The following is a 16,383-nucleotide window of genomic DNA, read 5'->3' on the forward strand; positions in this document are numbered from 1 at the left end:
CAAAGAAGGACATTGGGGAGATAAAAGTGAAAAGAAAATATTTGAATGTTGGATGCTCCCTTGCAGTTGGAGTCATGCTTTTGTCTTCCAAAGCATATCTCCAAGGGACATCCAGGTCTCATTCACTCAGCTCCTCTCGCTTTTAAGTCCACTAAAAATGTCTCCATGGTGCGTGCTACATACAGAGTGCAAAAAGAAACCAAATGTGGTATTATAAAAGCAGATTGTATTCAGTGATTATGTTTCCCTTTCCTTTGTTTCTTCGGGAATACAATTTTGGTTTAAAACGATTATGGTTAAATGTCTGAATCAAAGAAATGCTTTCATAGAATTAAAGAAGGGGAAATAGGAAATAATTACATGGCCTCACAGCATATTAACAATAAATTCGGTTCATAGTTACTGTGAAACATAAACCGCAGTGTGCTCAGATGACAGTGGCTGGAAAGACTAATAAAAAGAGAAACTCACTCTGTGACAGTTAGTTACCCGCTGTTTACTGCAAACAAGAGACCTTTTTGCTGACATGCTTCTGGTCGGGCCAGCACAGAGAAAAAAGATTTGATATTTGCGTGTGGGACTGTTTGTGGCTGCATGCGTACATGCGTGTGGTTGTAAAATAGCCACAGAGATCACAATCTGTCTGGCTTTTTTAATTGTTCCCTGCACGAAACCATATGAATGTCCTCTTAACTGGCTAACTGATGTGGATGCTGACAGTCAGAGGGCCAGACACTGACCTGCAGCATGAGAGGCCCGGAAACCATCCGACAAAACGCTACATAGCTTTTGACAGCTTCCTCCCTCTTCCTCTCTCTATCTGTCCCTTTGGAGCAGGACCCGGTGGGTGTTTTGTCTGGGTCGGATTTACAGTAGATCTAAGCACCACTGAGCCCAACCAGGCCGGCTAATTGGAAAAAGGTTTGTGCGTTATGAGGCCCACAGAGAGCGCTTTCAGCACCTCCGCGTTGAATGAGTAACGAAATCACACAGGGAGGCACATAGGTGAAGCAGATGCACATGTACACATGTGCCGGGAGAAATCCTCTACGATATGTACGCACGCAGACGCAAACATCACGAATTCAGCGGCATGAAAACGAAGAGGAACACAGTGCACGCATTAATGAATGACATGAGTGAGGAAATGGGAAGGGCAAAAGTTGAACATTCAGCTACACATGTTTGGCACGAACATTGCCATTTGAGAATACACTCCCATTATGCATCCCAAATATACTGTATGTATGCACAAAGGACAATAAATACACGCAGGTAAACGTGTCTTCTTGCACTCTCTCGGACAAAAAAGTTGAAGTACAACTCCTTTCCTGTGCTGATTCCATCCTCTCTTGTGCTAACGGGCTGTACAAAAAGCCACATTATTAGCATAAATCATACATCTTGTTAAAACCTGGAAGCACAGGATTTTCATGACAGGCAACAAAATGGCAGAGAAAATAACTCCTGCTCTACTGGATGTGTGTGAGCACTATATCTTCCACAGACATTATTGATCAGCGAAGAGGCATGCTCTGTGCATATTGGCCTGTCTGATGAATACGCAATACCCAATACATAAATCTCTCATCACCCAGAGGCCTTTGTATCACTGCCCAGGAGTCGAACAAGAGGTCTTGAACTCGGCAACAATAGAAAGACTTTGAAGGCTTTACAGTTGGACAGACACACCACCACAGACTCCAGCAATATTAGGATGAAGAAACACAACACCTGATGAAACCACCACCTAGGGTCACAATGTGAACACTTGTCTGGCCTTGTTAGCATGTTAACATCGTCATTGTGAGGATATTAGCACCCTGATGTTAGTATTTTTTGCTCAAAGCACCACTGTGCCTATAAGTACAGCCTCACAGAGCCGCTGTAAACAGCTCGTCTTATTTCCACTTGCTAGGAGTGGAGAAATCTGCAAATGGTTTGGTATGTATGGTCTGGCTAAATATTTCAATTACGTTATTGAACAGCTAAGCATTACTTTGACTGTTGTTTGTAAAGTATATGATCACCGCAACGTCCAAGAAATGTCGTATCTGTTGTTATGGTGTCTTTGCTAACACAGTAGGCTCGTTCGAGATGAGCCAGGCCTGCGCAGAATCGGTCAACGGCGATCGCAGCGCAATGCATGCCAGTCAGATTTGTGTTCGACTTGATGCCGACTTGCTCTGACGTCATGCACACGTGGGTAACGATAACCTCACGAGATCGAGGCGGCTATAGTTTTTAGAGCCAGGCGCAGCCAAGGCCTATGGAAAGGACGCTGGGTCACGCGTCATCAACACGTCATATCTTAGGGGGTACAACACATGCGCAGTAAAATCTGGCCTGCACTCGCCGAAATTGAGCCAATCGCAACGCACGACCACACCTTCAGTTACACTGCGCATGTGTTATACCCCATACTCCAAGACCCATGTCCGCCCGTGACCCAGCCTCCTTTCAATAGGCCTTGGGCGCAGCAGTTGCTCTCCACCGACTGCAAGACCCAGGGCATTATGGGAAACACCTGGCTCGATCAAAGAGCTGATTGGCTCTTAGTTTTGACAGCAAACACCACGTGTAGTAGAAAGTCACAACTTTCTGTGTAATTGTAATATTTAACGCTAGATTGTATCAGTCTCATGTTGTGCAATGAAGGTTTCACCTGTCAACAAACATATCTTGTGTGGTTGAACTGTCCGACTTGACCGCAGCTTTTTGTCACCACCCTGCTGCTGCCGCCTGATCTTCAGTTCATCTCGAACGAGCCTAATATGGGGGAAGCTAGCAAGGATGGCTGAAAGGATAATCATAACACCAAACTATCTAAGAAGTAATGTGTGGAATCATTCCGACACCACAGATGGAATAACTGCTGCCTTTTAAAAGTGCAACCGTTTGACAGTAACATTACAGTACACTACAACAACACATCTGAACTCACCTGTTAACTTGCTAGCTTTCAAATGAGGCAGCCAAGGCACCATGAATGAACGGAGCAACATTAATTCTACTCTCTATAGTTTCGGATTAAGGTAAATTCACACAGAACCCTCTGAAACCCATTATTTCCAAATGGCTTGCGCGGCTCCACGATGGCTTTTCTCTATGTCGAGCAAAGCGTGGTCGCAGTCGCAGCGTGGTCGCAGCGTGCCGCTCTCCGACAACTGTGTTGCCATTCTGTTGCTAGGGCAACAGCTTCGGTCCAAGTTTACTTCCGGTCAGCTACTGCATTAACAAACATTGCAACAGGAATTACAAAGGAGCCAATTTAAGAATGTTTATGTTGTCAGATTTGTATTAAAACAAAATGCGAGAAGGAAGCAGAGATAATCATATCTGAGGGAGAATGGACAACAATATGGATGTATTAATGGAAATGTACCAGCTCACAAAATTGGAGGGAGTTTGGTTGGAAAAGCCTGATAAGAACTCCCCAGCTTGCTGGAGAAATTGTGGAAATTTAAATGCACATCATTACCATGTTTTCTGGGATTGTCCCGTCACTCAAAATATTTGGAGCGGGATACATAATGCCTTATAAGAAATTTACAGATGTCATGTACCCCTGGAGAGTAAGACTTTATTTTTGAACTTATGACTAAAGAATGGCTGAAAAAGAGACAAATATTATTTAAATATAACGCTGGTAGCTGGTAAAAAGGCTCTTACTAGGAAGTGAGAAAGTTAGGAGAGCCCAACTTTAAATGCATGGATGGACATAACACTGAAATGTGCAAAATGGAAAGGATAACAGCATATGTTAACCATAAATTGGAATCATTTGTGTCATGCTGGGAAAATTGGGTTAACTATGTAACACCCCACAGGCCAGATTTTTCTTTTGTAAATGATTGTGTGGTAATGAATATGATAACTCCCTATTTGTTCATAGTTTTTACTGTTTTGTTTTGCTGTGTATAACAAATCTCAAAATGTGGCACTTTAGACAGACATAGGTGGGTGATATATGTATACAGGGTCTGTAACTCATTTCATGGAAGTATGTTTGTTGCTAAGTGTCAATAAAAAATATAATAAAAAATCTTTAAAGAGGCAATCCTTAAGGTTTCAGTCCTGGTTGATTTGGAATTTTTATTTGAGTGAAAACAATGTAATTGTGCTCAGAGTTTATAAGTCTGGAGTCTTTTTATTGATACATGAGCATAGAAATAGAATAGGAAAATCCAATTTCCTATTTCTATGTACATGAGCTTCAAATTTGCAGAACTGTGTGCATAGTTCCATTTTTTATTTGTATACAATGGAGAAAAACTGTAATTTTCTGGGAATGTCACCACATACACCCATTTCATAATACTGCAGATATGTAAATATTGCAATACTTTCATCGGTAAGACATAGGCTCAATCACCATTGTGTTACCTCATTTGACTAAATAGTGACTTAACAGACATTTATTACAATTAAAATCTTTGAGATTGTCATTTTAAAATAAAATGCATGCCATTTTTACCGACATTTTACATCAGTAATCAACAATCATTCAATAAACGCCGTTTTGTAATTGACACTGCTATGGGTTAAGATATTAGCTTTAATGGAAACACACATAATTAGCATTTTATTTGGAAACATTTCAAAGATTGATTAAAATTTACACAACAGTTGAATGGAAATATAGCTAATAATGCCCCATCATGCATCTCCCACACTGGGAATTTTTCATGAACCTCCACCTGTCAGATTCCAGTCAGTGTTTTTCCAGTGTGACAGCTCGAGGTGTTTAATATGGAAAGTCATACTCACAGACTGAAATGTCTAGCCTGTATGATAGGACATCCAGACCCCTTACGATCACACTGCTGACTAGTGTGAAAGGTGCTTGAAGTGGGCGGATAATAAATGACTTGCTGAAGACATAAAGCCTTTGGGCTGGTGTCTAGATTTATGCTGTGATATTAGCTCGGATATCATGCTTTAAAAGTTAGATAGATGACCTGCTTGGGAGACATGCGTCATCAGAGGTACTTCGCTCTAATCATTATATGGTGTGTGTTTTGTAACTCCAAAATTTTAATGTGACACACACACATGCGGCCGGTTCATGCTTGGCAGTGGTGAGCGGTGATATCCCGTCCAGTGCAGCTGGTGTGCAGCCTCTAGGCAGCCCTGTGCTCTGGGAGGGAAGCCTGGTTTGATTTTAGTCCAGGGCAAACCAGGACTTTCACATTCCTGCTTTTCAATTGAAATTAACGTATTTATTACTGCCTGGGAAAGTGATAAATATATGCTTAGATATGTGCATTTGGAGGAAAAGGCGCTGGACTAATGAAGTCTAAGGTGAGGTGCCGTTTGCCCTCAGGGCTAGCCAGTGTAATATTACATGACACTTTTTTTTTTCTTCCTCTCCCACTCATTCTCCTTTGCTCCATCTTCAAGCGAGGGCCGTTCCAAGCTGGAAAGTTCTGCCGCTGTTACATAAACTCCAGCTCCAACGGCTGTGGGGTCAGGAAAAAAGGGGAACAAAAGAAGTAGAAAAACAAGACAAAAGTTGAGTGTATTGTGGGAAAATGAGGCTGAAAGATAAAAGAGGATCTGGAACGGGTAAAACCTGTATCATCAGGAACGTCTAAAAACTCCTCTTCATCAGATCTTGGGGAAAAGAGGAAGAACAAAAGAGCAGGAGGAAATTGGAAGCAGAGTGAAGGCAGCTTAGCAGCTCCCATCCAAAAAGCCTGGAAGAAAGGGAAGGAGGAAAAACTAAAAACAAGGCATTAAATGGCTCGCCGTCGTCCAGGGCTGCGGCTGAAACCCTCGTGGAACCGGCCAGGTCACTCCAGAGACAGAAAAGAGACCCCGCTTTGGAGCAGTTTCAATCTGACATGTCTTCCTGCTGAGAAGATGTTTTCTTTGTTAACACGAATCCCTCGTGACACTCCAAGGTTTTATTGAACGGGTTAGCTGGATCATATCCATGCTTTTATTTTTACGCTTGGAGAGGTGTTTCTCGAGATTTGTTTCCCATTTCACCCTTCCTGCCAACACTCCTGACGACCCAAACATAACTTCAGGAGGTCTAAAAACTTCTCACATTCTGAGTGGATGTGCGGTAAATGGTTGAGCAATGCATGAGTTATTAGATTCATAGGAAGTGTTCAACAGTTTGTCTGGAAGTGGGTGATGATTCATATTCCAAATGGCTTGCAGATGCTGTAGCAGATTTCAGTGGGTACATAATTTGACTGAACACCAAATCAACTCATAATTACCCCTCAAAACCACATCCATGTGTATTTACTGAGGTGTTTATGCACGTAAATCCCAAACGAACATCCCCTCAAACCATTAAATTCACCACGAACAACAGAAATGTTGTTTCAGCAGACAAGCCTGTGAGTTATGTAACAACAGCTCTCATGTGAGCATCTTTTCAGGTGCGGACCAGAGACACGCTCATTAAATCAACCACCTCTTTCCTTTCACTGCCTGGGAACATTATTCAGTCTGTCAGGGATTTTTTACCATGAACACACTTGTTTGCTGACTCACTGCATTCTCTTTCTTAAAGAGTGCTGTCTATCCTGCTGTCATCTCCGCTCTTTCCACTGACCAGACACAAAACACACACTCCGGAAACCTCCGTAAATCCCGGGTGACTGTATCTCCAGTCAGCCCTCGCCTCACCTGAGAGAGACAACACGTTTCCCATCAGACGCAGGACATTCCCAAAAGGTTGCCTATCACACATCCTCTCTTTGATTTACAGACTGCTGGCTTTCCTCGAGCACATCAGCAAAACATTAACAAGAAAATGGAAAAAAAAAGGAGGAATGATTTTGAAGCAATGACTGAGAAAATAAAGTGGGAAAACTAAGAGAAACGGTGGATGGAAATGGATGGAGTGGAGGTAGAAGAAAGGGATGCGGTATTCAATAAGCGCAGGTCAACACCAGGCTGTGCGCTGGGCTTTACTGTCACAGCGTGCCTTTCACCATTTGTTTCCCATAAAGGCCACATGGAAACGTTTAGCTGGCTTAAAGCAGATCGGCGCACGTTGTCTCGGGCCCGTCACATTTGCTACTTGTTTTTCAGGTCTGTCCTAATAAAGTTTTCTGAAAAATAAAGGCAGCTGCGATAAATAATATTAATGATAACATAAAATAAAATATAAATTGTGGGAGACACCAAACTAAACTGTGTTAGAGATATGAGTAATGGGAAACATCCTTCTCCCAGAGTGCATTTGTGTTTTAAACAGCTACGAGAGAGAGAAAGTTAGAGAGATAAAAATAGCATCCTCAAAGCATTTCCTCATGGCTCAGAGAGTCTTAAGTGCCTCAACAACAACTTTACTTGTGTTTTCATTCTGCAACAACATCTGCAGTCTTGCAAATGGAATAGAAATCACAGCTGGACAGGTTATGAGGAGTGAAGTCATAACGGAGGGTTAGTTAGTTCGTAGTCCTCATACTTTCTCGTTTAATGGGTAAAACTGTGAAAACAATCAACACAAAACTCTCGCTAGACATATCTTTAAATGTTGGGGGACAAAAAAATGGCCTGTTTGCGTGTTTGGACAAGGTCCTTCTAGTGTGTATTAACACCTACGTGTGAGTACAGTGGTTGTAATAAATTCATCCTGCACTCTGGCCTCCGTGTACAGTACGTGTGTATAAGATGTGTGTGTTTGTCAAGTCAAATTCCTGCGAGCATATGGCAGAGTGATACAGGTTTTCACAAGTACACAAACCCAGCTGTCCGTCCATCCCCCAGGTACACGGCTCTAATTCTGCCAAGTCATTTACATTGAGCTTCTGCACAAAAACTATTTCCTGCCCACTTTCCATCCAACATCCACATCACAGGCCTACAGGGTGCATAGATATGTGCACGTAATGTGTTGAGAGGTCGCCTAATGGCCCACCAGGCTTATTGCAAGCCGACTGCCGTCGGGGTGCTTCCACTTTCCACTCTTTATCCTTTTAAATGAGCACTACCCCAGACAGGAGTGGGCAGAGGCTTAAGACAGTAAATAGTACTATGAAATCCCATCCTAATACATCTTCCCCGGCATAAGAAAGTACAAAGACTGCATGTTGTCATTGTTTGTCTAATCTCCAGCCAAATCAAAGCTAGAGTCCATATATTGGCATCGGCCACTCTGCTCAACTACTGCAAATTGTCTGCTCTTTCCATATTCATAATCTGAATTGAACCTTTTATTTATGTTGTCTGGCAGCTCGAGCCTTTACTCCCACAAATAAGGGAATGTTTTTCTCCCACAATACCCACTTAAGCCTTATACTGGGAACGATGCTGCCTACAGCTGAGGAACTTAATGTGCACAGCAACCTCTGGTGGCCTTTTGGAGAATTCTACTTCAAGTGCCTGATAATTAAAAACTGTAAAAGCAGAAAGGGGTTCATGTAATAACAGCTGTAAAATAGGATGTGTAGCACTTTCCAGCAGCTAATAGCTGACAGATTTCTCCAAAAGGAAAATCCTTATCCGACAATCTCAGCCTCTACGTGCACTGCTGTCAGGCAACTTGAGAGTTTGATACTAATGTTATTGTTCTGTTGCACAATAAAGCAGAAAAAGAAAGAATAAGAAAAACATGGCTAATGTTCTCGAATTATCAAGATCAGATTTGTGCTTCTAAATTAAGACCAGGAATGATTTGTGTGTGTGTGTGTGTGTGTGTGTGTGTGTGTGTGTGTGTGTGTGTGTATACACTGTATGAATGTGTGTGTGAATGGTTGCCTGTGTTTTCAGTTATTGACGAGGTGTGCAGTCGATCTAAATGAGAAGTTCTGTTCGTTACTTCAGGGTGACGTAAAGCCATTCACAGGTGTGACAACCACAACCAACCCACACACACTCACACACACACAACCACAGATTACTTCCATGCACCCTGAACAAACATAAGAGAAGCATTAGGTCTGTTATTGTTTGCCTTTTGCAGAGTGGCTCCAAAGGAATAATGCTCCCACAGTACACTGAAGCAGAAGTGACAAGGTGGTACAGAGGACACAGTGTGTGTGTGTGTGTGTGTGTTGGATTTGTGTGACTAGTTAAAACTACTCCAGGCTGCCTAACAGGCATGTTATAAAAGTCTCTCCACTGTCACAAACACACGAGAAAAGCATCATATTAAATATGTCGCTTTTATTTGACATAACCATCTACATAAATTAACATGCCATATAATTGGCAGCAATATAGTGTGATTTGATTTCATAAAAAAACAACGACAAAACAAGAAAACAAGACAAACATAAAAACATTACGATGCAAGACTTTCCAGCCTTGCACCCAAAAAAAAAAAAAACTGTCTATACATGGCCAAATGAAAAGACAATTCTTTCAAGAAACAGGATATTTTAACATTAAAGAAAAAGTGACTTTCCATGAGGGATGCGACAGATAAATGGTCGGAGGCACACACTTACAAAAAAACGTTTCCCTCTAACTGGAGCACAGATCAGTGCCAAGGAATTGTTTTATTGAGGTGTACCACTCATCTCGATGTTTTGAGTTCAGTTCATTCATCCTCTGACGGTCTTCCTCGTATGACTCGGGTCGTCCCAGAATGAGACACAAGAAGTTGAGGGAAGGATCTTCTCGTCACTCGTCTCCTGCTGGGAGATTCTCTTCGATCCTCTTGATGAACTTCATGCGGATTTCTGTCACATTGTCTCCTCTCAGAGTGTCCTGAGCAAATCTCACATCCACGGCCATCTGGACCTAAGTCAGATGAATAATCACTTACATTTCTATGCACAAACTGTTTTTCCTCTTGGTGAAATTGTTACACAAATTTGCACATGAAATCTATGGACTACTCTATTCTACGACAACCATCAATTTACCTGAAGTGTAAAATGTATAGTGAGCATTAGGGCTGGGCGATATGACGATATACAGTATATTGTCTAAACGAAACAAAAACATCTATTGTTTATATTTTTCTATGCCGTTTCTATCGTGATGTCGAAAATCCAGCGGCAGAACTGCATTACGGCAATATTTACATCATGTAAACAGATGTAGAACGCTGTGATTATCTGAATTGAGTATTCAATAAAGCTGTGTAATAAATATCATTATCAAAACGAATATATAGAAGTAACTATATCGCAATAGAATTTTGGCCATATTGCCCAGCCCTGTTGAGTATGTTGAGCTTACCATCTCCAGGGCTCCTCTGAGGACCCCACATAGCAGGTTGGAGTAGACCAGTGTGCTGTGGTTATCCGGCAGCTCCACAAAGTCCACCAGCGGGTTGTTCTCAAGTATGAGGGAGAATTCATCTCCTGCTGGGCTCCAGTTGGTCACACTGGGGGTGATTCCCAGGTACATCTTAAACGCAACCTAACAACAACACGATGAGGAGTAGATAAAAAAAAAGAAAACAGTGCAGGATTACTCAGTTGAAAACAGTAATGTTTGACTGCACATTCATTTAGCTGAAATGCCTGGCATGGCCATTTTCAAAAGGGTCCCTTGACCTTTGACCTCAAGATATGTGAATGATAATGGTCCTATGGGTACCCACGAGTCTCCCCTATACAGACATGCCCACTTTATGATAATCACATGCAGTTTGGGGCAAGTTATAGTCCAGTCAGCACACTGACACACTGACAGCTGTTGTTGCCTGTTGGGCTGCAGTTTGCCATGTTATGATTTGAGCATATTGTTTATGCTAAATGCAGTACCTGTGAGGGTTTCTAGACAATATTTGTCATTGTTTTGTGTTGTTAATTGATTTACAATAATAAATATATACACACATTTGCATTAAGCATAAATATTGTAATCGTTTGACAGCCCTAAATATGAGTTAATAGCACCATAACTTAAGTACAGTGACCAAGTCTTGCCTTCCAAAGAAACCATTCATGATCTTGAAAATGTGTTTTTGAACAGACCTCTACATACATTTCACTGACGAATGACTGAGGAGGTTTCAGAGTTTAGCTAGAGGTCACATGATATCCTCAGGCAAGGCTATCAATGCACCTTCCAAACCGCTGTCCCACTGTGGTCCTCCATTTACAGACATGACCCATCTCTTCATGACCAAGAGCCAGTTCCCTGAGCTAGTGTGGGGTTACATCTGGGGAATGACTCCCTTACTAGCAGGCTGCAGTGACACCTTGAAAACAGCTGGAGTGCTGAACGTGTGCCCGCATCTTTCTGTCTATCAGACATAAAAGGAGTCGGACTTTTGCAAAACAACACAAGGATATGTTTAAAATCCACAAGCTGGGATGAATACAGAGAGGAAGATTGAAGTGCAACGTATCACAACAGTGATATGATCAGCTAGGCGACTCAGTAAATAACTACTGACACGTTAATACGTATTATAGTTTTTTTAGAGCTTAACTAAGAGTACCTGGGTATCACTGAATGTGCATCACCTTTCTGAGGGATGAGATTGCATTTCATTCCACATGTAAGAGAATCCTCTCCTGCTGAATATCAAGGTAACTATCACGCAAAGCAAAGAGGAATGTGATCTTGGCCTCAAGTTAAGAAGGATGCAGACTGTCTGGGACTTTAAGTTTTTCTGATCTACAGTACTCAGTCACAATCAACCCCTCCCAACATACTTCCCTTCTTTCCCTCATCAATTGTCAGGATGTTTCATCAACATCAATCTCTAATCTTTATTTTTCTGTTGTCCCTCCTTCCCCTTCCCCTTCTTCCTTCCTCACCTCCCTCCCCTCCATCTTTGGGAGAAGGCCACGGTCACGCTCTGATTGGCCTGGAAAAGTCCAATTACCTTAGCAATGACATCTGCTGTTTCTCGGAAATCCTGACACCTGCCAATGCTGGAGCGTGCCAGGAAGTCCTCGATCAGACGCACTCCGATGTTATAACCCCTATGAAAGAGAGAAAGAGAGATAAAGTCATTCTAGAGGAAAAGTACTGAGGAAAAATGATAAACTGCAGAGCACCGTAAAGAGACATTTTTGGGTCGTACACTTGGCAAATGATGATAATTATGATTAGAAGGCCAAGTATCCTACAGAATCTACAGCCAACTGATGCATCCTGATCCTAACATGGTCTGTCTCAGACTCACTGCCTTCTAAGGCCAGGTAAGACAAGCCTCATTAGGACTTAGCTTGGAGAGAGCTTAAGATTGCTGCACAAGCAGACAAGCACAGTCCATCCAGTCCAAAGTCCTGTCAGCGTGACAGGATGTTTTGAATTTTTTAGTTATAAAACCACCGATTTTTCTTAATCTTATTTTGTGGGAGAACAGTATCCAGCGTTTCCTTCCAGAGATATTTTTTCTCTCATAAAAACACATATCAGTGTTCTTCTTCAAACGCTCTGTAAATTCTAAGAAATTACAGGAGCAAAGGGGGAACCTCTGACACAGAAGTGTGAGAAATAAAACCTTATTATGTCACCACAGTGCTCTAGTTTATGTCTCCGTAGAGTATATTATGAATGGAGGGCAGCAGAATGTGTCAGAGCGGTGTAAAAGTGCGAGTTAAAGAGAGACACCCAAGAGGCCAGAAAAATCACTTCTCTTCCGTTGGACGGAAACAATAAACTTTAACATACTGAAGCAAAGCAACTTGTTTATGTACTCCATATGTTTAGTCACAGAGCATACAATCTAGCTAATGCACAGTTACATCTTGTAATAGTTAGACACCAATATACAATATGTTCAGTACTGTATGGTATTAAAGGTGCACTGTGTTAAGTCTGGCCACATACTCGAAAAAAATAGGGGGCAGCATTTCACCTCTGCTACCGGGTTGATACAATCCAAATTTGCAGTCATCAGTTATTAAAAAAAAAAGCCAACTACTAACTAACAGCAGGGCATGAAAATGCATAAATTCGACCAAACTGCTGGAACTTTGAGAGCCAGTCAAAATAACACTGCTATCTTATAATCTTCATGTGTGGTGTCGGCCTATAGTTCATGTTAGCCATCTGGGTGTTTACTGTGCCACGAACTTGGGGCTGTACGGTCCATGTACGTTTTCATAGTTTGTTTATTCGTTTGGGTCTGGGGACGCAGAGACAAGGGAACGTCTAGTGTTTTCGTTTCGTCCTCCCCGCCGACGTGGGACTGCTTCGGAAGGAGAGCGTGTGGCGGCTCCAGGGGACAGAGCTTAAATTGGCGGCTGCGTTGACTCAGATATGGCCGGCAAAAACCCCGCCGCCGGGAGTCACCGTGGGCTGGCGCTGGGTCTAACCTGTGTATCTGCAGTAACAGAAAGGTTGCTGATAAGGTGGGGAGTCGGGGCAGTCCTTTGGGATCACACCCCCCGGAATTTTGGGTCATGTCTCTCTCCCAGAGCTGCCGCACGTTCTACTCCCGGTGAAGTAGTCTCCTGGCAGCAGGGAGGACAAGGCGAGGGTGGTGGTCGTTTTCTCGTTTCTGCCACTTTGGATTTCATCCAATAAACAAACTGTCAAAACGTACACGGATCATAGTTTTATTATTGACAAGGCCTCGGGGCAGCTCTACAGTGCCTTGCAAAAGTATTCATCCACCTTGGTGTTTTCCCTATTTTGTTGCATTACAACCTGGAATTTAAATTGATTTTTACATAAAATCCAAATAAAAATCCATTTAAATTTCAGGTTGTAATGCAACAAACTAGGCAAAACACCAAGGGGCGTGAGTCATTTTGCAAGGCACTGTACTTCTTCATTCTCTGGACTGAGGGCAGACTGGACGCTACAGTGACTCACTATCACCTCTCAAGGAACAAGAAGTATAACAAGACAGGACAGGTCGGGGTTAGTCGGTTAGCATGCTCACTCCAGTAGACATCTCTGCAACACAATATATAGACGTCCTTGACGTGATGTCAAAACTGCAACCTCTTCACATTCAGTTTTAAAATAAAATTCTGGCCATATTTTACACATTAGACCTTTAAAGCTTTTTCTTTGTGCTAATAGTGATGTGTGCAGGTGGGATGAAAACAAAACTACAACTTTGTACAAAAATAATAATAATAATAAAGTACTGATAAAAAAATATTTTGTTTGTTTGTTTACTTCACACCTGCAAGTCATAGCGCACTTGTTTGGCATCTGCACTATTTTTAAACTACTGTTTGGTGTGAAAATAGTTAATGACAGTCAAGTCGATGGGGATACTTACATCTTGTCCAGTTGTTTATTGACTTCTTCGTCATTCTCGTAGTCTTTACAGAGCTGGGTGACCAGCGCCCCGTAGGTCAGAGTGAACAGCTCAGAGTTCTACAACAGAGAAAACAGAAATCTCACATTATTTGTGCCGAAATAAGTGGAATAAAAGGCATCAAAACACTGTGTTATAGGTTAGGACAAACTATGTGGTGATGAAAATGAAATGAGTATAAAAAAAGCAGGCCTTCTCCTTGTTAAATGTGGAAAACTACCTGGGGTAGTCCTCAAATTACCATAACAAAAAACATACATATACATCTACAGTGAAGTCACAAACAAGAGAATCATCAAACCAGGTATAAAGAGTCTAAAGACCAATCTATTTGATATCTTTTTTTCTTCACATCATAACACCAAGCCACCCTCAAAGATATGCTGAACAAGGCAGGAGGCATCCAGGCAAAATTATATAAAATACATAAATAGTGGCCAGGAGCGCCTGGTGGTTAGGGGTTAAAATGGTACCATGGTCGTGTGGACCATGGTACCATTTTAACCCCTAACCCCTCTTTAAAGTAGTGTAGCCAAACACCTTGCCTCTCTTAAATTTATAAAACACCCTGAGTTTCGGCATAGGTCAGGGCTAAAAAGTAATTCCTTCAGTGTGGAGAGAAGCGTGCAGATAGGTAGGTAGGTAGGTAGGTAGGTAGGTAGGTAGGTAGGTAGATAGGTAGATAGGTAGATAGGTAGATAGATAGATAGGTACGTAGGTAGGTAGGTAAGTATATACGTAGGTAGATAGGTAGGTAGGTAGGTAGGTAGGTAGGTTGGTAGGTAGATAGATAGATAGATAGATAGATAGGTAGGTAGATAGATAGATAGATAGATAGATAGATAGATAGGTAGATAGATAGATAGGTAGATAGGTAGGTAGATAGGTAGGTAGATAGACAGATAGATAGATAGATAGATAGATAGATAGATAGGTAGATAGGTAGATAGATAAATAGGTAGGTAAATAGGTAGATAGGTAGATAGATAGATAGATAGATAGATAAATAGGTAGGTAAATAGGTAGATAGATAGATAGATAGATAGATATGCTACAGGTTTATTCACCATGAAGTCAAACAGATAATGCTATGGACAGCTCCATGGTGCTGAAATGAAGTCTAACAGTAATACAAAATAATGGTTAATTAATGAACAATAACAACACTTTATATTTAAACACTTTATAATTGATTAACATAATGTTATTGTTAGTTTTCACACCAAAGACTTGAATATTCACTGCAGCTGTAGCTAAAACTTTAGTGTCATCCATTTGAACACTGCAAATAAAACATAAAACACGATTACAGACCTATATATATACAGTATATATGTGTTATAATCGCATATAATGGGTTTTTCATTTGGAAAGTTATCTTATAAAGTGGGATTAGGAAGCAACCAGGAGGCTAACTATTTAGCTTGTGTGTGCTACAACGACACTTCCTGTCAAGCCAGTAATATTCAACTATGAATTAAACACTTCAATTGGTTCAAATGCTTTTCGTGTATGTAACCAAAACCTGTCAAACAAACAAAGAAGCATGACTGACAAGAAGCTTTGCAGAGGTGTAGCGAGGCCAGTTGTTATGCTAGCTGCAGTTAGCATGTAGCTCGCTATGCTAGGCTGCTAGGTTGTAACTGCTGTTAATCCTCCTACCATCTTCTTGCTGTCTGTTGTTCGGTTGGATTGCCTGGACATTGTGGGACAGCGTTACAGGCTTAACACCGGCAGTAACTCGATATTAATCCTTTATTTATTTGATTCTGGCTTAGCTCGTTATTTCCGTATTCACCAGTGTAGTCACGCACTTCCGCTAACGAGCTAACAAGCTAGCGAGATTAAAAACACGCACTTCCGGTCGTACTTCAGAGTAAAAGATTTAAAGAAAATACCGAGTCATAAAAAGCACAACAATGAAAGTAAAACAGCGTATTTGAGGAAAACTAAATTCAGCATATTAAAAAAAAACTATTGCTGTTATCATGTCTGATTGTTTGCACTCCGGCAATATTTGCACTATCTGTTTATATCATGTTTATTTTTGTTTAAAGCTTATTTTGTATATTGTATATTCTTAAAATTTCAATTTTTTTAATTCTATTTTATTCTAACGTTTTTATCTATTTTGTTATTATACTGTTTGACTTGCACCAACATAACCAAAGCAAATTCCTAGTGTAAATCTCTTACACCTGGCAATAAACACAATTCTGATT

At 41.3% G+C, this 16,383-nt stretch overlaps 1 protein-coding gene across 1 annotated transcript; it reads right to left on the minus strand.

Moving 5' to 3' along the window:
- Positions 1-9,115: 9,115 nt before the first annotated feature.
- trappc3 (trafficking protein particle complex 3) lies at positions 9,116-16,036 on the minus strand. The gene is made up of 5 exons (XM_037795943.1): positions 15,824-16,036; positions 14,123-14,220; positions 11,762-11,861; positions 10,159-10,341; positions 9,116-9,714 (listed from the first exon to the last, which is right to left on the minus strand). Exons 1-5 carry the CDS (start codon positions 15,863-15,865, stop codon positions 9,595-9,597), a joined length of 543 nt encoding a protein of 180 aa, XP_037651871.1. The 5' UTR covers positions 15,866-16,036; the 3' UTR covers positions 9,116-9,594.
- Between the last annotated feature and the right edge of the window lie 347 nt (positions 16,037-16,383).

The sequence above is a fragment of the Sebastes umbrosus genome, chromosome 15 (assembly GCF_015220745.1).
Source record: "Sebastes umbrosus isolate fSebUmb1 chromosome 15, fSebUmb1.pri, whole genome shotgun sequence".
NCBI classification, from domain to species: domain Eukaryota; kingdom Metazoa; phylum Chordata; class Actinopteri; order Perciformes; family Sebastidae; genus Sebastes; species Sebastes umbrosus.

Coding starts and splice junctions, on each gene's coding strand:
- trappc3 (XM_037795943.1), bottom strand. CDS start 15,865: ATGTCCAGGCAATCCAACCGAACAACAGACAGCAAGAAGATG. Junction 14,221..15,823: donor CAACAGACAGCAAGAAGATG/GTAGGAGGATTA, acceptor TCTCTGTTGTAG/AACTCTGAGCTGTTCACTCT. Junction 10,342..11,761: donor CAGCAGATGTCATTGCTAAG/GTAATTGGACTT, acceptor TGTTGTTGTTAG/GTTGCGTTTAAGATGTACCT.